Raw genomic sequence first — 22,979 nt, forward strand, 5'->3', positions numbered from 1 at the left:
GGGAGATCTCTCCACTTTCTATAGTCTTCCTCAGGCTCTTTCTTCAGAAGTGTATAGTTTTCCTTGTAGAGATCTTTCACATCTTTTGTTAGGTTTACACCTAGGTATTTGATTTTTTTTGAGGCTATTGTAAATGGAATTCTTTTTCAGTTTGCTCATTGTTAGTGTATAGAAATGCTAATGATTTTTCTATGTTGATTTTATATCCTGCTACCTTGCTATAGCTATTGATGATGTCTAGAAGCTTCTGAGTAGAGTTTTTTGGGTCTTTAAGGTATAGGATCTTGTCATCTGCAAATAGGGATATTTTTACAGTTTCTTTACCTATTTTTATTCCTTTTATTCCTTCTTCTTGCCTAATTGCTCTGGCTACAAATTCCAGTACTATGTTGAATAGGAGTGGAGATAGTGGGCATCCTTGTCTGGTTCCTGATTTTAGAGGGAATGGTTTCAGTTTTTCTCCATTAAGTATAATGCTGGCTATAGGTTTGTCATATATAGCTTTCATAATGTTGAGGTACTTTCCTTCTATTCCTAGTTTTCTTAGAGCTTTTATCATGAAATGATGTTGGATCTTATCAAAGGCTTTTTCTGCATCTATTGAGATGATCAAGTGGTTTTTGTCTTTGCTTCTGTTGTTTATTACATTTATTGATTTTCATATGTTGAACCACCCCTGCATCTCTGGGATGAAGCCTACTTGGTCGTGGTGAATAATCTTTTTGATGTGTTGTTGAATTCGGTTTGCCATTATTTTGTTGAGGATTTTTGCGTCAATGTTCATTAAGAAGATTGGCCTATAGTTCTCCTTTTTGGAGGTGTCTTTGCCTGGTTTTGGGATAAGTGTAATACTGGCTTCATAAAATGTGTGTGGCAGTTTTCCTTCCCTTTCTATTTCGTGGAACAGTTTAAGGAGTGTTGGTATCAGTTCTTCTTTAAAGGTCTGATCGAATTCAGCAGAGAATCCATCAGGTCCTGGACTTTTCTTTTTGGGGAGACTCTTGATTGATGCTTCAATTTCATTTTGTGTTATAGATCTATTCAGGTGATTAATTTCCTGTTGGTTCAGTTTTGGATGATCATATGTATCTAGAAATCGGTCCATTTCTTTAAGATTTTCAAATTTATTTGCATATAGGTTCTCAAAGTAGTCTCTGATGATTTTCTGGACTTCCATGGTGTTTGTTGTTATCTCCCCTTGTGCATTCCTGATTCTACTAATTTGGGTTTTTTCTCTCCTCATTTTAGTGAGGTTTGCCAGGGGTCTATCGATCTTGTTTATTTTTTCAAAGAACCAACTTTTTGTTTCATTAATTCTTTGTATGGTTTTTTTGGTTTCTATTTCGTTGATTTCAGCTCTTATTTTTATTATTTCTCTCCTTCTATTTGTTTTGGGATTTGCTTGTTCTTGTTTTTCTAGGAGTTTGAGATGTATCATTAGATCACTGATTTGGGATCTTTCAATCTTTTTAATATATGCACTCATGGCTATAACCTCTCCTCTCAGGACTGCCTTAGCTGTGTCGCATAGGTTCTGGTAGGTTGTGTTTTCATTTTCATTGACTTCCAGGAACTTTTTAATTTCCTCTTTTATTTCATCGATGATCCATTCTTCATTAAGTAATGAGTTCTTTAGTTTCCAGCTGTTTGCATGTTTTTTGTCTTTACTTTTGTTGTTGAGTTCTACTTTTACTGCATTGTGATCAGATAGTACGCATGGTATAATTTCTATTTTCTTACATTTGCTGAGACTTGCTTTGTGCCCTAGGATATGATCTATTTTAGAGAAGGGTCCATGGGCTGCTGAGAAGAATGTATATTGTGTAGAAGTTGGATGAAATGTTCTGTAGACATCTACTAGGTTCATTTGATCTATTGCATATTTTAGATCTTGGATTTCTTTATTGATTTTTTGTTTGGATGACCTATCTATTGATGCTAATGGGGCGTTAAAGTCTCCCACAACCACTGTGTTGGCGTTTATATATGCTTTTAGGTCTTTCAGGGTATGTTTGATGAAATTGGGCGCGTTGACATTGGGTGCATACAGATTGATGATTATTATTTCCTTTTGGTCTATTTCCCCTTTTATTAGTATGGAATGTCCTTCTTTGTCTTGTTTGATCAATGTAGGTTTGAAGTCTACTTTGTCAGAGATAAGTATTGCTACTCCTGCCTGTTTTCGGGGGCGATTGGCTTGGTAAATCTTCTTCCAGCCTTTCATCCTAAGCCTATGCTTATTTCTGTCGGTGAGATGGGTCTCCTGTAAGCAACAAATTGTTGGATCTTCCTTTTTAATCCATTTCGTCAAGCGGTGCCTTTTGATGGGTGAATTAAGTCCGTTAACATTAAGCATTAATACTGGTAGGTATGTGGTGATTCCTGTCATTTAGTTGTCTTAGTTGTTTGAAGGTTTGATTGTGTGTACCTAAGTTGTGGTTACTCTCTACTGTCTTGCTTTTTCTTTTCCTGTGGTTTGGTGCTGCCTGTCTTTTCATGGTTAAGTTGGGTGTCACTTTCTTTGTGCAGGATCCTGTGAAGAATCTTTTGTAGTGGTGGCTTTGTGGTCACTTATTGTTTTAGTTTCTACTTATCATGGAAGACTTTTATTGCTCCATCTATTTTGAATGATAGTTTTGCTGGGTAGAGTATCCTGGGGTTGAAGTTCTTTTCATTCAGTGCCTGGAAGATCTCACTCCATGCTCTTCTTGCTTTTAATGTTTCTGTTGAGAAGTCTGCTGTGATTTTGATGGGTTTACCTTTGTATGTTACTTGTTTTTTCTCTCTTACAGCCTTCAATATTCTTTCCTTAGTTTCTGAACTTGTTGTTTTAATGATGATATGTCGTGGGGTAGTTCTATTTTGATCTGGTCTGTTTGGTGTCCTGGAGGCCTCTTGCATCTGTATGGGAATATCTTTCTCTAGATTTGGGAGAGTTTCCGTTATTATTTTGTTGAATATATTACGCATTCCCTTCGCTTGCACCTCTTCTCCTTCTTCGATGCCCATGATTCTTAGGTTTGGTCTTTTGATGGAGTCGGTGAGTTCTTGCATTTTCTTTTCACAGGTCTTGAGTTGTTTAATAGTTCTTTGGTTTTTCCTTTAATTACCATTTCATCTTCATGTTCTGAGATTCTGTCTTCTGTTTGTTCTATTCTGCTGGATTGGCCTTCCATTTTGTTTTGCAGTTCTGTTTCATTCTTTTTTCTGAGGTTTTCCATATCTTGGTTGGTTTCCTCTTTAATGTTTCTACTTTTGTCCTGAGTTCATTTATCCATTTATTCATCATGTTCTCTCTTTCACTTTGGTGTTTCTACAGTGCTTCTATGGTTTCCTTTATTTCTTCTTTTGCTTTTTCAAATTCTCTATTTTTGTTGTCTTGGAATTTCTTGAGTGTCTCCTGTACATTTTGGTTGACCCTATCCATTATCATCTCTATAAAATTCTCATTGAGTACTTGCAGTATGCCTTCTTTTAAATTATTCTTGTGGGCTTCATTGGGTCCTTTAGCATAGTTTATCTTCATTTTGTTGGAGTCTGGATCTGAGTACCTGTTTTCTTCATTCCCCTCTGGTTCCTGTACTAATTTTTTGCTGTGGGGAAACTGGTTTCCCTGTTTTTTCTGTCTTCCCGTCATTGTCTTTGGTGTTGTTACTGTCCCTGTACTGTGTGCAATTAAGTATTTTCTAGCTTGTAATAATAACAATGGTAATATTTAGAATGGAAGGATGGGCTGAGATGGAAAGCAAGAAGTTAAAGAAAAGGGGAAAACAAATACACAGACAAGAGGGAGAAAGCAGAACAACGTTTCAGACAAGAAAGTTTCAAAGGTATAAACAGGGAGCGTTAGTGTACCAATTGACAGTAAGCTGAACAGACATTAGAGAGACAGAGAGAGGATTGAAAATCAAAAGTAAAAAAAAATAAAGATAAGAATAAAAATAAAAAATAGGTAAATGAAAGAAATATCTATATATAAAAATGAATTAAAATAAAATGGAAAATAGAAAATAAAAAAAACCCAAAAAACCTCCAAGTACAAATGCAAAGAAGTTTCCGTCTTAATAATTTGGGTGTCTGTCTCAGTCTCCAATCCTGGAGATGGTGCCTCAGATATTGTTCTGTAGTTGTCTCATCAAAGGGGACGGATAAAGTAGAACAAAACTACACACACACACAAAAACAAAAACCCCACCAAGTGTCCCAAGTTCAAATGCAATACAGTTTCAGTAAGTTTTTCAGCATGCAGGTGTAGTTTGGTTGTTCTCTCATCAAAGGTAGGGAGAAAAAGAAAAAAAAAGAGTCTGGAGACAGTTCTGAGAATGGTATCTGCAGCTGTGGCTTGCCTGCCCGCTGCTGTCAGCCTGCTGTTGCTGGAGGCATTGTTTATGCAGGTCTCAGGGGTGAGCTTAGCACTCACCTGGCCCGGAAGGCTTTGTTTGTTCAGAGTTCTCCTGTGTGGGTTTCCCCTGTCCAAGCACTGGGAAAGGTGACACTGCACCTGCATTGTCAGGCCTGCGTGTTTATTTACAGTTCATGTGGGAGGTGGGTCTTCCCCCCTCTCCTGTGAAGTTTTCCTCCCACTGCCACTTTCACAAGCTTTCCTGCTCCTGATTACTGGGCGGTGCTGCTGCTCCTGCCAGCCGCCATGTTTGTTTACAGTTCGCATGGGAAGTGGGTCTTCCCTCCTCTCCTGTGGAGTTTTCCTCCCTCCACCACTCTCACAAGCTTTCCCGCTCCTGGTTGCTGGGTGCATGCCCCTGCTCCCACTCCTGCCAGAGCCTCTCCGGCCTGCCCGGCTTGTTTATTTACAGTCCCGGGAAAGATTCCCTTCCCCCAATCTTCAATGCTCAGGGCGCCCCACCCTCTTTCCTGCGTGTCTTTATTCCTGTTATTGCTTCTTACTCAGTTTCTCCTTTTTCCCCGGGTGGAGGTCAGTCTGTCCAGGGGGCTATGCTGCTCTGGCCCAGGCTTTTCTGTGGGAGTACCGCAGTACCATGAAGCTCACCGGGTCCATCTCTTCCCAAGCTGTCTGGGCACCGACAACTGGCGGCCCGGGGGCCCTCCTTGTTTCTCTGTTTAACGTGAAGTGGAGATTCTCTGCGCCGGCTGGAGGTGTGGAGGGATCAAAGTTATGCCTCTTCTCAGTGATTATGGCTGCAAAGTGTGTCTCCGGCATCTCTCCAAGATTTCACTATAGGAGGCTCGCTTTCTTCTTCCTCCCTCTAGCCACCATCTTGGAAAAATCAAATATAATATTTTGTAAATGTGAAGGTAATTCATGTGTTTCAGAAGTTTTGAAAAACATTGAATGTGTAAGTAAGAAAACAAAGCTTTGTTGCTTTTCTGCTGCATCTTCTCCCAGTTCTAAACATGTCTCTGTGAACGTACATAAGAGTACCATATCATAGTCTTTCGTTCATGATTTTCATTTGAACAAATTTTAAATGCTGTGGCATTTTTATGCATGAAATTAGGTTTTTAGTTTTAAGCTTAGGAATTCTGCTTTTTCCCCAAATGAAGTAATAGGAACCAAATGTATATGTGTACCTTAAACACCTAAAAAAAACCTGACAAAACATACAAAACAACACATTTCAATTTATTGGATATTAGGCAAAGAAAGGATGGTCGTGATTTCTGATAGATGGAAAGTAAATGAGGCAGTCCCTGCAATTACCTCCAGCTTATTGCCTGAAGATAAATTGCAGCTCACAGTGCACAGAGGAAAAGGCTGACTTACCTTGAGTGGGGGACATGGCACTGGGAGTCCAGGAAGGTTAAGATGACTAGAACTTGCAGTACAGACACTTGGAAAAGAAAAGGTGTGTACAGAAATCTCCTGAGCTCACAGAAGGTGGAAGATAGTTCCTGTTCCCATAAGGCAAAGCACAATACCTCATAATTGATAGGGCACTGGATTAGAGTGCTCAAGAGGATTTTGTCTTAGTGGCAAAGAAATATTGACTGTAGAGCAAACACTACTCTCTGATTCTCACATAAAAAACCTTAAAGCAAGACTCAAAAGGATCATTTTGCTTTTAAATAACTTAACTATGTCCCAGGACAAAGCTTAAGAATATTTATTTGTAGAGATAAAAAATATCCTACACTCAAACAAGGTAAAATTCACAGGGCTTGTCATGCAGACAAAATTATCAGTCATTCTAAGAAAACAGGATGATAAGATGAATAATTGGAAGAAAAATCAATTGCTATCACAGTAGTTTAAGACAATAAAAGGCAATAAAACAGTTATTAAAGTTGATACATATGTTCAAGAAATAAAAAAAATTAATAAAATGTAAAATGGAGAATGGACAATTTAAAAGAGATCTGAAATAATCTTTGAAATATGAAAACTACAATTTCTGAGTTATGAAAATATAATGGAGTATAACAATGGCAAATTAGACATGACAGAAAAAAGATTAGTGAACTTGAAGATATAGCAATAGAAAACTGCCAGAACATAACACAGAAAGAAAAATTCCATCGAAAATAATGAATAATCATTAGTGAGCTCTGAGGCAATTTCAAGAGGCCTAATAGAGATGCATTTGAAGACCTCTCCATAGATGAGGAAATATAGGAGGTAAAAACATTTGAATTCCTGAATGAAAATTATCCAAATTTAATGAAAACTATAAATGTAGAGGTCCAAGAAGCTAAAAGCACCCTAAGGAAAAAGAAAGTGAAGAAAAGTACGTGGTATCTAATAATTAAATTGCTTAAGATGAGTGACAAAGAGAAAATCTTAAAAGTGACCAGAGGGACAAAATACATTACCATATGGAGAATAAAGATGACAGCGTATGCCTTGTCAAAAACAATGAAGGCCAGAGACTAGAGGAGTAATATCTTGAAAGTACTGACAGAAAAATAAGGTTATCAGTCTACAACTGTCTACTCAGTGTAAGTATATTTCAAACCAAGATGAAATGAAGTATTCTTTAGAATCAAATACCTACAGAGGTGTGTTAAAACAAATGTTGAAGAAGACCTCTCGGAAGAAACGATACCAGGTAGAAATTTGAAGGCACACAAAGGAATGAAGAGCACTGAGAATTGCAATGATATAGGTAAGTATACAGATGACTTCCTTGGTATGTAAACGGGATTAAAAACGAATGGTTGAAAGTAACAGTAGTAACAATGTAGAGTTGTGTACATAACATAGGAATAAAATATATGAAACAATAGTGAAAGGCCAACAGGAGAGAGATGGAAATACACTATTGGTTTTCACATGTCTGTCTATTCTGAGTTTCCTTTTCTCACTATTTTCCTTCTTATAGCTGAGGCCCTAGCACAGTGGAGCCCACATATGCATTTTTTGAGGTGGGTTGTCACTGTGTTGCCCAGTTTGGCCTCAATATACTCGTGGGCTAGAGCAATCCTTCTGCCTTAGCCCCTGAGGAGTTGAAACTACAGGCACACAGCACCAAACCTAGATCCAGGCATGTAAATAGCACTCATCATTTAAAATGCATTTAAAAAGCACAGTGTAATGATGCGAACTCCAGACCCAAGATCACTCTTTACTTTGTTGAATAAGAAACTCATACAAGAATTTACTTCTCCTTGTGTTTTTCAAGGGAATTAAGTTACATATCTTCAATAGATTGTACTAGTTTCCTTTTCTCACTATAACAGGCTTACCAAAACTATCCTGGCTTCAAAAGGCACATTTTGAGAATTTTTAAACTGATACATCCAAGTTTTATTTATCCATGGTGTACCATGTGGTACTTTGATAAATGTATATGTTGTGTAATGTTCAAATCAGGGTAAATGCATCTCCTCAAACTTTTATTATTTATGGTGACAACACTCAAAATCCTTTCTTCAAGTTTTTAAAAAAATGCATCACATCATTACTATCTGTAGTCACCTACTGTGCAACAGAGAACCAGAATTTATTTCTCATAACCGTAACTTTGCCCTCACTGACCAACCTTTCTCCTTTCCCTCCCCCTACTCTCCCCTGCCTCTGGTACCCACCATTCTACTCTCAACTTCTATGAGATGAACATTTTTAGATTCTGCCTATGAGTGATTGTCTTTCTGTGCCTGGCTTCTTTCACTTAATGTAATCACCTCCCATTCCACCCATGTTGTTGCAAATGACAGGATTTCATTCTTTCGTGACTAATATTCCACACTGTATATTTGCCATATTTTATTTATTTCTTAATTAGTTAAGAGACATGTTGTTTCCATTTATTGACTGACGTGAATAATGCTGTCAGAGTGAAGATATCTTTTCCCTTGAATATGTACTCAATAGTGGGACTTCTGGAGCATATAGTTCTACATTTAATTTTTTGAGGAACTTCCCCTTCTATACCATTTTTCACAATGGCTGTACTAATTTATATTCGCACTAACAGTGTGCAAGGATTTCCTTTTCTCTACATTCTCACAAACACTTTAAAACAGCACAAATTTATTCTCTCACAATACTAGAGTCCAGAAGTACAAATGAGTTATACAGTGTTAAAATTGGCAGAACTGGGACTAGGGGTCTGGCTCAGTGGTAGAGTGCTTGCCCAGCATGTGTGAAGCCCCGGGTTCCATCCCAGCACCAACACATACACACGCACACACACGCATACGCATGCACACACACACACACACATGCATAGTATTACTGGCTCCTTTCAGCTTCCAAAGGTGCCTGCGTTCCTGGGCATAAATCTTTGCTTTTATGGCCACAATGCCATTCTGTTTTAAATCTTTCACTATATCCCTCTTTTAAGGAGTCTCATGATTACATGTAGGTCTCACTCACATAACACAGAAAAATCTCCATCGTCTGACTATCCTTAATCACATTCAGAAACTCCATTTTGCCATAATAAGGCCATGTTCACAGGTTCCAGGGTTAGGGCATGGGTGTGTTTGGGAGGTCACCAGAGGGTTCCATTCACGGATTCAAAATATGGAGCCCAAGTCTCTGTCAGAATTACTGCTCAGATCAAAAACTTCTCTGACATTCAGTGCATGGATGAGGCTATGCTGCACACTTGAACTGAATTGTGAACATTCAGAAATTGACAGGACAGAGCGGAGAATCACTTTCATCTTTAAATATATTCAAATACCTAGAAAAGTTCTCCCCCTTCATGAGGACAGTGACATGTAAATACTTCCTCATTGTACATTAGTATAAAGGATGATAACTTAGTAATGAGGAAGAAAGGCATTAGGTATGGTCTTGTTATGCATGGAGGATTTAATGATCTGAATTACTGAAGAAAATTGTTTAATTCATTAATATATGCTATGTTGTAAAAGAGCATTGGTATAGGTTTCAGACTACTTCTATTTATATTAGACTCTGGTTTATACTAGCTCTATCCTCTTAGGCACAGTTATATAAAAACTAAATATTAATGTCTGTACAGTACCTCAAATAAAGTATAACCAAAATAAATGACACTTTTCTCTCTCAAAACAATATGGAACTTGCTCCCAGCTGGGTCTTCTGCCTCCAAGAAGGAACTCACAGTTCATTTTAACTGTGCACACTTACCTTCAGAATTCCCATGGGAAGTTAGCACCGTGAGTGACCTTGTGAACGTCTCCTGTTCAGACCCAAACACCATCTTAGAGCTATGGATGTTCTCAACATGGGGCACACCATGCTTTCTGCATTGCACTCTGTTCATTCCCACCAGTTTAACGAAGAAGTGTATGCCATATCCCTTGGATTTCCATCGACCATGCAAATGTCTTCACCTTGGGGCAGCCCTTTACCCCAAGCAGAATCGGCAGACAACGTAGGCCAGCACTCATAGCCACCAGACACCTGCACCTTTGGGCTAAGAACTCAGGAACCATAGGAAGCAATGTGAGGCAAGAACACCGCCTGGATAATTTTGCAAGGCATGTCCACACCCACCCCTTCATCTGAAGAGGTTGAAGTAATTAGACTGTGCATTGTACCTTGTGTCCCACTCCATGCAGTTGACCACTACCCTGCACTGCTCATTGGTATTCTTGGCCCTTATAAGCTGTCAGTCATCAGTCATCATCCTGCTCCTTAACACAGTGGGGTTAGGAGGGGTTACAATAGATGAACACACTAAAATACTAGCCCTCAGTAGGCACCAGGAAATCTTCCAGCCCTGGGACACTGGTCAGGGTGCTCTGAACCACTAAAATGGTCAAGAGGTATAGCTCACCCAGAATGATTCTTGGAGACAGCTATGATTTTCCTGATATAGGTAGTGGAGTCCTAACGGAGGGTGAGGAGTCTGGTATGCATTTAATGTATGCAGCCAACAGGCCTGTCCACTTAGACTTCATTGAAAGTTCCAGGAGATGGCGATAATTCCCAGAATTCTCAAACCCTATTCATGGACTCCTTCCTCTCCTTCCATCTCTTCCTCTGCTCCCTTCCCCAGTGTGCTAAGTAGTAGATCCAGAGCTCTGCCGGCCAGCTGCATGGGCTCTCTGAATTAATATTGTATGTGGCTTTTTTCATGAAAGCTGGCCATTGTTTTCCCCTGAATCCTCCCCCTATCCCTTACTCCCTGATGGTGTCCTGTCTACTCTCCTTCCTTACTTTCTGGACATTTTTACAGAATCTTCTTTGAGGGTGTTTTTATCTCATATTTATTTATTTTAATTGACAGATAACTTCACATCTTTCTGAGGTACAATGTGATATTTTACTGGCATATATTAATTGCACAAATGTTTTTATTTGTGATATGCCCATACATGCATAGAATATACTTTGATCAAATTTTCCCACTCTATTACTATTTCTTCCCGCAAAACAAATTTTCACTGTTCTCATTATTCTGTTTTCATGCATGTATGTAAAGTACTTCCAAAGCAAAGAAGAAATACCCCATTGACATGTTAGAATTTAAAATCATCTGTGATTTCTATGACAACATAAACTAGGATAGCATTTTGTTGATAAAATGTTAGCAATATTTATAAAAAGTTAAATTATTCATCAAAGTTTCACTTTAACCTAGTGTCCATATTGTCTTCTTAGTAGAAAAGATGCCTGCGCCTTGGGCCAGCCCTTTACATTTACACAAGAATTCATGTTCAAATTCAGTTTATTTCAGTTCTAATAACCAGAACAGCAAATGGGGAAGAACTTATGAGTCCATCAGGAAAAAAATGGCTTGCTTATTTGTGGCACATGAATGATCTCAAATTTTAGAGAGTGATTGCAGAATTGAGACAATGATTACATGTGCTTTCGTGAAAAGATCTGCATCCATTTTATCAAGTTTTAACAGCCAGTGTGAGATCCATAAGAACACCATGATCTGTGTATGTTAAATTATCCATATATTTTATAGGACATCTATGTATGAAAAAAGTTCAAAGTCACCTTTAAAATAAGGCACACCAGATTCATTATTGTAACGCTCTTAGACGAGAAGGCTGAATTGTGGTACATTTAAATTATTAGATTTTTTTTCCATCAAGAATAAATGCACTACTGTTTTTGCTGCTAAAATATTTAAATAAGATTTACAACTTGAATAGTAGCTATGTATAAGTTAAAGTAACTGTTAGCTGATAAAACATGAAACCCGAATTTGAGTGGTTTAACACAATAAAAGATCATTTTGGGGACACACAGGCTTGAATGTGGTTTGGCAGTGGCTCTGTTCTCAGGTGCCCATATCCAGGCTGCTTTCATCACGTGAACATGGAGCTGCCACGTTTGCTATTGAAAGAGGGAGGAAGCCTGGAAATGCAAACTGGCTCTCAAATGCCTGGATGGATGTGACAAGCAGCACTTCCACTCATATTCAGTCACAGGGAAAAGTCACATGCCCCTTCCTAACTACAGCAGACAGCTGTAGGGAGGAGAGGAGGCGAGGGAATGAATGGGTGCTTGCACCGTCTTCCACAAACTGTTTCATAGTAGGAGCTCAGCACAAAAGCACTATTACCATTGGTCTTCAGGAATTCAGCTTCAGTGGATGGTTGCTACTCATCTCCCACTTATGAGGGGCTCCAGGTTCTGACCACCTAAACAAGCCCATGCATCCTTTCTGTGTCCAGTTATCAGTTTGAAACAAGAAGCTAATTAAGATCCTAGAGCGAATATCCACGGGCCCTTAAAAATCCTCCTCTGCCTTCAGACTAACAGGCCAAGAAACAATCAATGATTGGACAAGTCAGAATACTCACAACCCACTGGGAAGGCAAAACCTTTGCTGATCCCAAGTAGGGTTGGACACATGTCTAAAATTACAGTTGGGAGTGAACTTTTCTGGCCAAGGGATTCATGGTTATCAGGGAAAAAAAGATGTGCAATGCTCCTTAACAGGGAAGACAGGTGATTCTTACAGCCTCTAGAGGAGGCAACAGGGAAGGACTGGGGACAGGCAAGGTTGCAGAGTTGGAAGGGAGGGAACATGGGAGATGACCAATGGGAAGGAGTTGTGGTGCATGAATGACTGGACAGAAATGCCCACAGCTGGGCACAGTCAGTCTCAAGGAACCAACTGAAGCCAATGCACAAATTGTTTGATTTGCACTGTCACCTTCTTTATTGCTTATTTTAGCACATTGACCTCCATCAGGTTCCTTCTTTTTATCACCAAGGACATAATGCAGTGTTGAGAAGAGAAATGGACTATGAGTCAGAAGGTCGTCCTTGGACTGGGAGGAGTGGGAATAGCGTGCGCTCCAGATGAATTTAGACCCAGGTCTCCTCTCCATCTGTTACTGACTAGCCAGTTATGCAGGAAGTGCCCCGTACTGTGATCCTCCGGCTCTTCATCTGTGAAGCAAGGCTGATAAGGCCTGTCCAGTAGGACTGCTGGGACTGCTTTACATATGTAAAGCTACTGGGGCAGTGCCTTGTGGGTGCTGGAACTGTAGTGAATGGCAGTGGCTGTTATTTCTAACTGTATTGAATCCCAGCCCCTCCCACTCTGGGATGTTGTTCATGTGGTCACTGTTCTCCAGGACAACAGAGAATATGCAGCTCAGTGATCCACGGAATAAAGAAATCACCCCAAATGAAATATCACGAATAAAATTCAGTAAATGCTCCTGCTAAGAGGACACATTGGAAAATCTGTGTGTGAAGGACTCTTCCTGGCTGGGAAGCTCCTAGAATCTGAGGAACATTTGTGAAAATTGGAATCAATAAGAAGTTACTATTATTTTGAGATAGATGCCCAACCTAACTACCTGATCTCTTGACCGGTCAGTTCAACATCTAGGGAAGTTTGCTGACCAGTCTCTTAGCAGGGTGGAGAAGGCCTTTCTGAATTTGGCTCTCACTCACACACTATGCTTTCTACCAACCGTTTACCTGAGACTTCTCATCACCACCCAAACTTGCGTGCATTTTGCACAAGCTTTTCACTCTGAGACAAATGTCTTTCAATTTCTTAACCTAGTGCCCTTCACCTCAGGTTTAAAGATGCATCTGATTGTCTACCTCCTCTTTCCAAAACACCTAGGCAATTTAGTCCTTTTAATGTGTCTGCTCTATCTCTTCATTGTGCTCATGTGCAATATCACTGCCTAGTCTCTTGTCGGGAGGGACCACATCTTCTTCCTCCCTGAATCCTTGGTCTTCGTTCCCCACTCCCACTCCAGTGCCTCACATAACACTTGTGCATGGGGGATGCTCAGTGATGAGGGGAAACTGAGAAATGAAGGAATTCCTTTTTGGAGAAACCCTGTTGTGAGTGAGTGTGGCTCCATGACCAGCAGCATCAGGACACCTGGGAGCTCTTAGACCCCATCCCAGATCTGCATCAGAAATGGCATTGAACAAGATCCCCAGGTATTTCTTCTAGTGACTAAAGTGGGAGAAGCACTGTGGCAGTTGACAAAGGAGAGTAAAAATCGAAAGAGGGTATTAAAGATATTCTGTCTGTCACAGGAACAGACTGAAGAAAATGTTCAAATGGAATGCCAGGGCTGTTCAGAGTAGTCTGGAGAGCAGGTGGTTGACTGGTTCCCCATGGACCCCAGAGGGCTCCAGAGCATCTTTGCCCCATTACCACTAAGCAAGGGGTGCCAGGGTTGTGAGGTTCCACAGATAGTGTGCAGCCATACGGCAATAGAGATGACTATTCCTTGGCTGAAGCTCTGACTCAGGCCAGCTTGCTACATCATTAAGCTATCATGTGCCAGAACCTGACATTTGATCTTCTTTGTCCCAGCCTTCTCCAAGTAATTAAGAAAACAAATCGTTTCCGTTGAACACTCAGGTCTGTGTTAATTTTGTCAGTCTCCTTTATTCTATATTTACATATAGAATAAATGAGCGATATCATAAACATATATATGGCGAGAGAGAAACAGAACCAATTTCAGTCCAATTAATGCCATTGCACATCTGAAATGCCCTATAGTGCTCCCATCTCTTACTAAGGAATTGTAAAACGTCACTGTGTTCCAAAGCATACAGATCTCTCAGTTGGTCCAAGAGACAAAAGTTTCTTCTTACTAATTAGTCATTCGTAGTGCTTTCTTTCATTTGAAAGTGCTCTCCATCTTATTCTTCTAGTTTCCAATTTTATTATTCCTTCCCCATCTCAAAAAGAGTTGGAAATTCTAAGCTTATTCACACACTCCCTACACTCCTGCTGCCAAATATTACCTGATACTAGAATCTACGGAGCTGTCATCTGTTGTCAGTGGTGCAAACAGATGTGGAACACTGTCTAAAAGCTCAGATGCTGAAGACCAGGTAAGCTATCATCAGCAGACCTCAAAGGACCTCCCTTGATCACTGCTCTGACACTTTGAACTCTCTCACAACCTTTTCTTCTACTTCACTTCTCCTTGATCTCAGATAGACCTACAGTCCTGAGATGCATTTCTTTAATCCCAGTCCAGCAGCTTCCTTCAAGCCTTCCTTTATCCCTCCCAAGCCAGGCTTTCATTCCTAGTGGACCAGTGAAGCTTGCTTGATCATGGTGGATCAAGTCTGTCTGCAGCATCCTTCATTACTTTGCACTCATTTCTCTGCATCCACTCAACACAACCACAATCCTGGATGGACCAATAGCCCACAATATAATTTCTTTGGTTTTACAATCTACCCTGATCCCAGCTGGGGAAAATCAATCAACCATGATTGGCCTCATTATTACATCAGGGTTCATCCTCAGTTGACTAGTCATTGATACCAGGGAACCATTTTCCCTGGTCATAGTGATCTACTTCCCCAGTTGTCATCCAGCAGATAGAGTTGGAAGTTAAGCTCTGAGAGTCAAGCTCAAAAACGACTGATATGATTGCTAAGAAGCTATCCAGAAAAACCCTGATAATATTTATTCACTAATCACTAATTCAAACCTTTTCTGCTTTCCTCAACCCTCCAAATCAACTGTCATCCTTAATGCCTACAGAAAACAAAGTTGACGTGCTTCCTGACAAAATTCAGGCCATCAGTAGCTGCACTTGTCTTGGGGAAAAGGCTATCAACATGTACTATGTTGCAGTAACATAGGAGTAAGAAGTTTTGGCGGGCTATTGCTTAGTAGGGGAACTATAGAGAACAATTACACAGTACACTTCAGAAGGCTGGAAGAAAGGATTTTGAAAGTTTTCACCATAATGAAGTGATCAGCGAGCAGGTAGATATGTTGTGACTTGATTTAAACAGTGTGCAGTGCAGGTATGCATTCAATATTATAGGGTAGCCATTAATATACATAATTTAAATATTTTTCAATCAGTCAAAAGTTAGAAGCAAGAAATTACATCTCTCATTCCACTGACAGGGACCCCTTATTAATTTATGATTGTCTTCTCTGATCACTTTACCTTCACCCTCAGTGATGTGTCTCCTCCTGTTCACGTAAGCACATTTCCAATTCCTCACACACCTATTGCCTTTCTCTTTGTCTTCTCATCTCTCTCTCTCAACTGTTTACTTCCTTTTCTCTAATGTCTTCTTCATTAGCCTTGAAAACACATTCAATTTGCTATGATCATAGGGAAAAAGATTATCTTGAGTCTTCATTTAAACTCATAAATATATAGCCTAAGTTTTTCTCTCTGTCCAGCTTTATTGAGGCAAAATTGGTATGCAAAAAATAAATAATGTACACAGCATATACACTTTTGTGAGTTTGGACATATATCTACATTTTTGTTACCATCATAACTCCTCTATGATCCTATATCCGTCAGCAATCATTGATTGCATCTATCCCCTTCTCCCTCCACCATCAAACTTCTGGAAAGATGTATGTGTGCTCATGGTTTCCACCACTTTCAATTTCTTACTTACTTATTAATCTCTCCCATTATTCTGGGCCTGGATGCCCTAGTGTACTAGTAACTTTGCCAATACTCAAAGGCCTCCCAGAGAGCTGGGGTTCAACGGAAGTTTGAAGAACTAATGAGACAGTGAGTTGTGAAATTATTTATTCAGTTATAATTTCATCTATATTCTCAGATAACCAAGCAAATCCAGGTAAATACATATATTATTTAACGTCACAAGGAAGACCAAAGAGAAAGCTAGAATTGATCTTACTTTCTCTTACTCTTCACACTTTTTTGAGTTCTGTCCTTACTCACATCTAAGGAAATAGCCACACACTGCCATGTTACCCTGCTCCAAGTCACAAAACTACATGGGTTTCCCAGTTGGTTGAAAAATTAACAAGAATCCCTCTTAAACTATATTAACAGCAATAAATGTGTGACTACTGTCCTTCATAACCTTCCATTCTGAAACTAAGTAAACCTTCCATTAAAAGGGACATCTGAAAACTTCCAAGGGAAACACAGGTCAAGTTCAACGTCTCCTAAATAATCAGGAAGACAAAAATTTTTCTACAATATTATGCCCTCAGCCTACCTGGGGCTCCACTACTGAGAAGACTGACTTCTCTCTCCAAACACAAATGAACAATGAGCTTCATTTCACATGGGGCAGAAGAAGCTACTGAATGTGGCCCAGGCTATGGAACAATGTCACCTGGACCCACAGTGGTTCTTTCTGAGGACAATTCATGCTTGGGCCCCCTCTTCCTCATTTCTAGAAGCCCGATCAACCAGGGATTGGAGGAACCTAGGAACACATCTACTGAACTTGGCCCTGTGTTTCAGGACTTCAATCCTGCTGGTTTCAGCATAGGCCCTTGGGCCCCACAGGAACTCATAGCAAGCAGGATCACTGTTGGGGACCTGGCGGTACTCTAAGTACTGCTCCTGCACAAAATCTTCAGTGATGAGCTTCCTGGGATTCCCATACAAGTAGTGCTCCCTCCCAGCATAAACCCCCATCATACTCAGCCCTTCCCAGAAAACCTGTTCAGAGGCACAGTTGCCTTCCACAACGATGATACGCAGGGTGATGATCAGCAGGCCCGTCTTGGGAATGCCCTGCTTATCACTAAGCAACCCATCATATGTCAGCCCCAGGGAAGTGACAAGGATATAGGAGTGGCTGGAGGGGTCCACTTCCCTCATTTCAATGCCAAAGACCAGATGCAAGCAATCACAGGCTCTGCTGAAGACTGCAGGGAAGTAATCCTGGTGACTTCTCCTGACATAATCTAGCATCTCTGCCTTGGTGATTGGCTCCTTCATTTGATACTTGAGGAGCAGGAATGGCACCAAGGATATTGCTTCTCGCATTAAGGACTCAGGGCTTACCAGCCTGCTCCGGGGGACCAGACCTTCCCCTCCACGGCTTCTGGAGCCCTGGTTGAATTGGCTCCCTGGACTGGACACCAAGCCAGCGGGGGGACAGGTGGCTCTCTGAGGACTCTGGGGACAACACAGTGTCCCAGCAGGAGGCACATCTCTTGGAGTGACTGGTATCAGAAGAGTAGAGGAGAAACAGGGGTTACCAGTAGCCCCCTCCTCTTCAGCCACAGGGTCCTGCGCATCCACCAGGCCCGGGGCCTCTCTTTGGGCCTGAGTATTACCCTCCAGCTTAGGTTGCTGGCTCTTCTGACCATGAGGCATCATGACTTTCCTTGAGGACAGCAAGCAGGAGGGTGGGCAGGAGCTTGGGGATGGGGACTCACAGGCCTGGAGGAGAGAAGTAGTACGTGATTGTCCTCACTGACAACTGCATCCTAATCCCCCTACACCCCATAGATTTTCTTCTAGCTGGTGGAATGGCAGGTTAGGGACTTAGGTCATGTGTGTTTGGTGAGGGGACTCCCTCTCTCCTCACCTTGACTCCTGGCAGATCCTGGACAGCTCCTTCTGATGATCAGGCTTGGCTCCCTCTCATGTCCTGGTGTCTCCTCTTACTCCAGGCCCTAAGCTCCCTGAGACCTGGGAGAGAAAAGATAATGAAGCTCATCTGGACACCCCTGCAGGCTGACAGAAGTAGCAGGGGCCAGGGGTCCTCCTGTCCCCAAAGTATTCATACTTACTCCTCACCAGACCTGTGCCCTTCCCCTCTGCTGACGTGCGCATCTATCTTGCAGGTCAATGCAACCATCTCCATGACCCCTAACCCATCTCTGAATAGGAAGGCAGGGGTGGCATCTCCTTCCCACAGTCCTGCCTGGAGCCACCCTGCCCTGACAGGAATGATAGGTTTTTCATGTCTCAGATCAGGGGTCTTCTTGTTCCTCCAGGGTCCTGCTGGGACACTCCTCAGAAGCCACACTCCTAAGAATAAGGCCCTCTCCTCCCTGATACCTCAGAGGCAGAAGGGAAGGGGCCCTGCATCTGGCCTCTCTGGCCATTGCTAAAATGAGGATAGAGGTCCCCCTCTGATCTGGAGTGCAAAGTTTCTTCATTCATCCCTGTGAGTCCTCCCCTTGAGTCCAGGCATGATCCCAACCCTCTAAAGACCTGTGTCCCTCTCCCTCAGATTGTAGAGTTGAATTGTAGGCCATGACTCAGCTTGAAAGCAGGGGCAGGGCTGGGACCCTCAGTTCTGCCTTGTGTCTCATCTTGACTCCTGAGAGTACCTGGGCCCTTTCTCACTCTCCTGAGGCACGATTCCTTCTACCAAAGCCTTAACCTCTCAGACCCGAATACAGATGTTAACATGTGTGGGACCTTCCAGCACTCCTAGGCAGTGTGGCACTGGGCCCTTCCAGGTCATTTCAGTCCTTACTAAGTCCTCAGCTTGACTGCCAGCAGTGGCTGTCTCCACACTGGTCACCTGAGATCCTGTTCCTTCATGCAAAAGTTGTATTTCACCTTCCTGGTCACCCTGCATGGGGACTCCCTGGACTGACAGCAGATGCAGAATTTCCATGGGTTCTCCTTCTCCTGAAGTCTAAGGTTCTCTCCCTCACTGTTTAGGCCCCATCCCCTCTGTCCAAGACCCACAGTGGTTTCTGACCCCACAAAACAAGAGTTAGGGAACCTCCTAGTCACGGTGCCTAGGCTACCCAGGGGAAACAGCAGAGGTAAAGTGGGAATTTGGCACCCATCCATCTTCTTTCAGGGCCTTTCCATTGCCTCCAACTAGAACCTAGAATTGTCGTCTGCCAGTCTCATGTGTCCCCCTCAGACCAAGGTTCTGATCCCCATGGTCACTTGAGGGGGAACAAGGAGGGAGGTGTGGAAAGGGAGAGGTGGTCATCTGAATAGAAGCCCCTCATCCAGCTTTATCAGTAAGAGTGAAGCCTTGTCTGTTCCCCTCAAACCAAGATTCTGACTCCCATGGTCCCGTGGGAGGAAAAAATGAGATGTGGAAGAGGAAGGGGTGAGCACTTGATTAGAAGCTCCTTGTGCATGTCTAACAGTAAGGGTGTGGATGGATTATTTGGGATCCTTAATGTTGGGGGAGTTTGTTCTGTCCAGTTCTTACCCCCAAGTCTCACAGAGCCCTGGCCTCTCCTTCCCACTATCCTCAGTGGAAAACTCTGATTCCTATTGTCCCGTGAGGCAGAAGAGGGGTGGAAGAAGGGCAGCAGCAGTCCCTGATTTTAACCTCTCCATGGGACCTGTGGGAGAGGTGGGAGCAAACAACAGAGGCAGGACTAGATTATTTTGTGAAACCTCTCTCTGTGGGTATGGCTTCCTCTGTACACCTTCAAGTCTTATCTGGAACCCTCAGAGAGCTGGACCCTATTCTGTTCACAGATTTCAGACAAAGGCTGTGACTTCCAGGAATCCCTGGGGCAGAAGGAGGGGTGGGGAAGGAGCAAGCATGCTCCTGTGACTAGACACTCCACGCAGGACAGGGGTGACAAGAGGGGTTATTTGGGGACCTTCTATCCGGGGGTGGGGTTTCCTCTGTCCGTCTTCAGTCCTCCATTCCTTCCCTCCCAGAGCCCGGACCCGCTCCTCCTCACACCAAAGCTGTGACTCCCAGGATTCCCTGGGGCAGGAGGAGGGGTGGGGGAGGGGCGAGCGAGCTCCCGTGACTAGACACCCCCATGCGGGACATGGGTGACAAGCAGGACAGTGATGGATTACCTGGGGACTCTCTATTCCGGGGTGGGGTTTCCTCTGTGTGTCTTCAGTCCTCCCCTCCTTCCCTCCCAGAGCCCAGACCCGCTCCTCCTCATACCAAAGCTGTGACTCCCAGGATTCCCTGGGGCAGAAGGAGGGGTGGGGGAGGGGCGAGCGAGCTCCCGTGACTAAACACCCCCATGCGGGACATGGGTGACAAGCGGGACAGGGATGGATTACCTGGGGACTCTCTATTCGGGGGTGGGGTTTCCTCTGTGTGCCTTCAGTCCTCCCCTCGTTCCCTCCCAGAGCCCAGACCCGTCCCTCCTCACACCAAACCTGTGAATCCCAGGATTCCCTGGGGCGAGAGGAGGGGTGGGGGAGGGGCGAGCGAGCTCCAGTGACTAGACACCCCCATGCGGGACATGGGTGATAAGCGAGACAGGGATGGATTACCTGGAGACTCTCTATTCGGGGGTGGGGTTTCCTTCGTACATCTTCAGTCCTCCCCTCCTTCCCTCCCAGAGCCCGGACCCGCTCCTCCTCACACCAAAGCTGTGAATCCCAGGATTCCCTGGGGCAGGAGGAGGGGTGGGGGAGGGGCGAGCGAGCTCCCGTGACTAGACACCCCCATGCGGGACATGGGTGACAAGCGGGACAGGGATGGATTACCTGGGGACTCTCTATTCGGGGGTGGGGTTTCCTTCGTACATCTTCAGTCCTCCCCTCCTTCCCTCCCAGAGCCCGGACCCGCTCCTCCTCACACCAAAGCTGTGAATCCCAGGATTCCCTGGGGCAGGAGGAGGGGTGGGGGAGGGGCGAGCGAGCTCCAGTGACTAGACACCCCCATGCGGGACAAGGGTGATAAGCGAGATAGGGATGGATTACCTGGGGACTCTCTATCCGGGGATGGGGTTTCCTCTGTCTGTCTTCAGTCCTCCCCTCCTTCCCTCCCAGAGCCCAGACCCGTCCCTCCTCACACCAAACCTGTGAATCCCAGGATTCCCTGGGACGAGAGGAGGGGTGGGGGAGGGGCGAGCGAGCTCCAGTGACTAGACACCCCCATGCGGGACATGGGTGACAAGCGGGACAGGGATGGATTACCTGGGGACTCTCTATTCGGGGGTGGGGTTTCCTTCGTACATCTTCAGTCCTCCCCTCCTTCCCTCCCAGAGCCCGGACCCGCTCCTCCTCACACCAAAGCTGTGAATCCCAGGATTCCCTGGGGCAGGAGGAGGGGTGGGGGAGGGGCGAGCGAGCTCCAGTGACTAGACACCCCCATGCGGGACAAGGGTGATAAGCGAGATAGGGATGGATTACCTGGGGACTCTCTATCCGGGGATGGGGTTTCCTCTGTCTGTCTTCAGTCCTCCCCTCCTTCCCTCCCAGAGCCCAGACCCGTCCCTCCTCACACCAAACCTGTGAATCCCAGGATTCCCTGGGGCGAGAGGAGGGGTGGGGGAGGGGTGAGTGAGCTCCAGTGACTAGACACCCCCATGCGGGACAAGGGTGATAAGCGAGATAGGGATGGATTACCTGGGGACTCTCTATTCGGGGGTGGGGTTTCCTTCGTACATCTTCAGTCCTCCCCTCCTTCCCTCCCAGAGCCCGGACCCGCTCCTCCTCACACCAAAGCTGTGAATCCCATGATTCCCTGGGGCGAGAGGAGGGTGGGGGAGGGGCGAGCGAGCTCCAGGGACTAGACACCCCCATGCGGGACAAGGGTGATAAGCGAGATAGGGATGGATTACCTGGGGACTCTCTATTCGGGGGTGGGGTTTCCTTCGTACATCTTCAGTCCTCCCCTCCTTCCCTCCCAGAGCCCGGACCCGCTCCTCCTCACACCAAAGCTGTGAATCCCATGATTCCCTGGGGCGAGAGGAGGGTGGGGGAGGGGCGAGCGAGCTCCAGGGACTAGACACCCCCATGCGGGACATGGGTGACAAGCGGGACAGGGATGGATTACCTGGGGACTCTCTATTCGGGGGTGGGGTTTCCTTCGTACATCTTCAGTCCTCCCCTCCTTCCCTCCCAGAGCCCGGACCCGCTCCTCCTCACACCAAAGCTGTGAATCCCAGGATTCCCTGGGGCAGGAGGAGGGGTGGGGGAGGGGCGAGCGAGCTCCCGTGACTAGACACCCCCATGCGGGACATGGGTGACAAGCGGGACAGGGATGGATTACCTGGGGACTCTCTATTCGGGGGTGGGGTTTCCTTCGTACATCTTCAGTCCTCCCCTCCTTCCCTCCCAGAGCCCGGACCCGCTCCTCCTCACACCAAAGCTGTGAATCCCAGGATTCCCTGGGGCAGGAGGAGGGGTGGGGGAGGGGCGAGCGAGCTCCAGTGACTAGACACCCCCATGCGGGACAAGGGTGATAAGCGAGATAGGGATGGATTACCTGGGGACTCTCTATCCGGGGATGGGGTTTCCTCTGTCTGTCTTCAGTCCTCCCCTCCTTCCCTCCCAGAGCCCAGACCCGTCCCTCCTCACACCAAACCTGTGAATCCCAGGATTCCCTGGGGCGAGAGGAGGGGTGGGGGAGGGGCGAGCGAGCTCCCGTGACTAGACACCCCCATGCGGGACATGGGTGACAAGAGGGACAGGGATGGATTACCTGGGGACTCTCTATC

The 22,979-nt window shown here is 44.3% G+C and overlaps 1 protein-coding gene across 1 annotated transcript; it reads right to left on the minus strand.

Moving 5' to 3' along the window:
- Positions 1–16,421: 16,421 nt before the first annotated feature.
- LOC141419547 (melanoma-associated antigen 10-like) lies at positions 16,422–17,693 on the minus strand. Its single transcript, XM_074062463.1, has one exon. It carries the CDS (start codon positions 17,611–17,613, stop codon positions 16,984–16,986), a length of 630 nt encoding a protein of 209 aa, XP_073918564.1. The 5' UTR covers positions 17,614–17,693; the 3' UTR covers positions 16,422–16,983.
- Positions 17,694–22,979: the final 5,286 nt, after the last annotated feature.

This window comes from Castor canadensis, chromosome X, assembly GCF_047511655.1.
Source record: "Castor canadensis chromosome X, mCasCan1.hap1v2, whole genome shotgun sequence".
Lineage (NCBI taxonomy): Eukaryota > Metazoa > Chordata > Mammalia > Rodentia > Castoridae > Castor > Castor canadensis.

Excerpts from the sequence above, each read along its gene's own strand:
- LOC141419547 (XM_074062463.1), bottom strand. The coding sequence starts at position 17,613 with ATGCGAGAAGCAATATCCTTGGTGCCATTCCTGCTCCTCAAGTATCAA.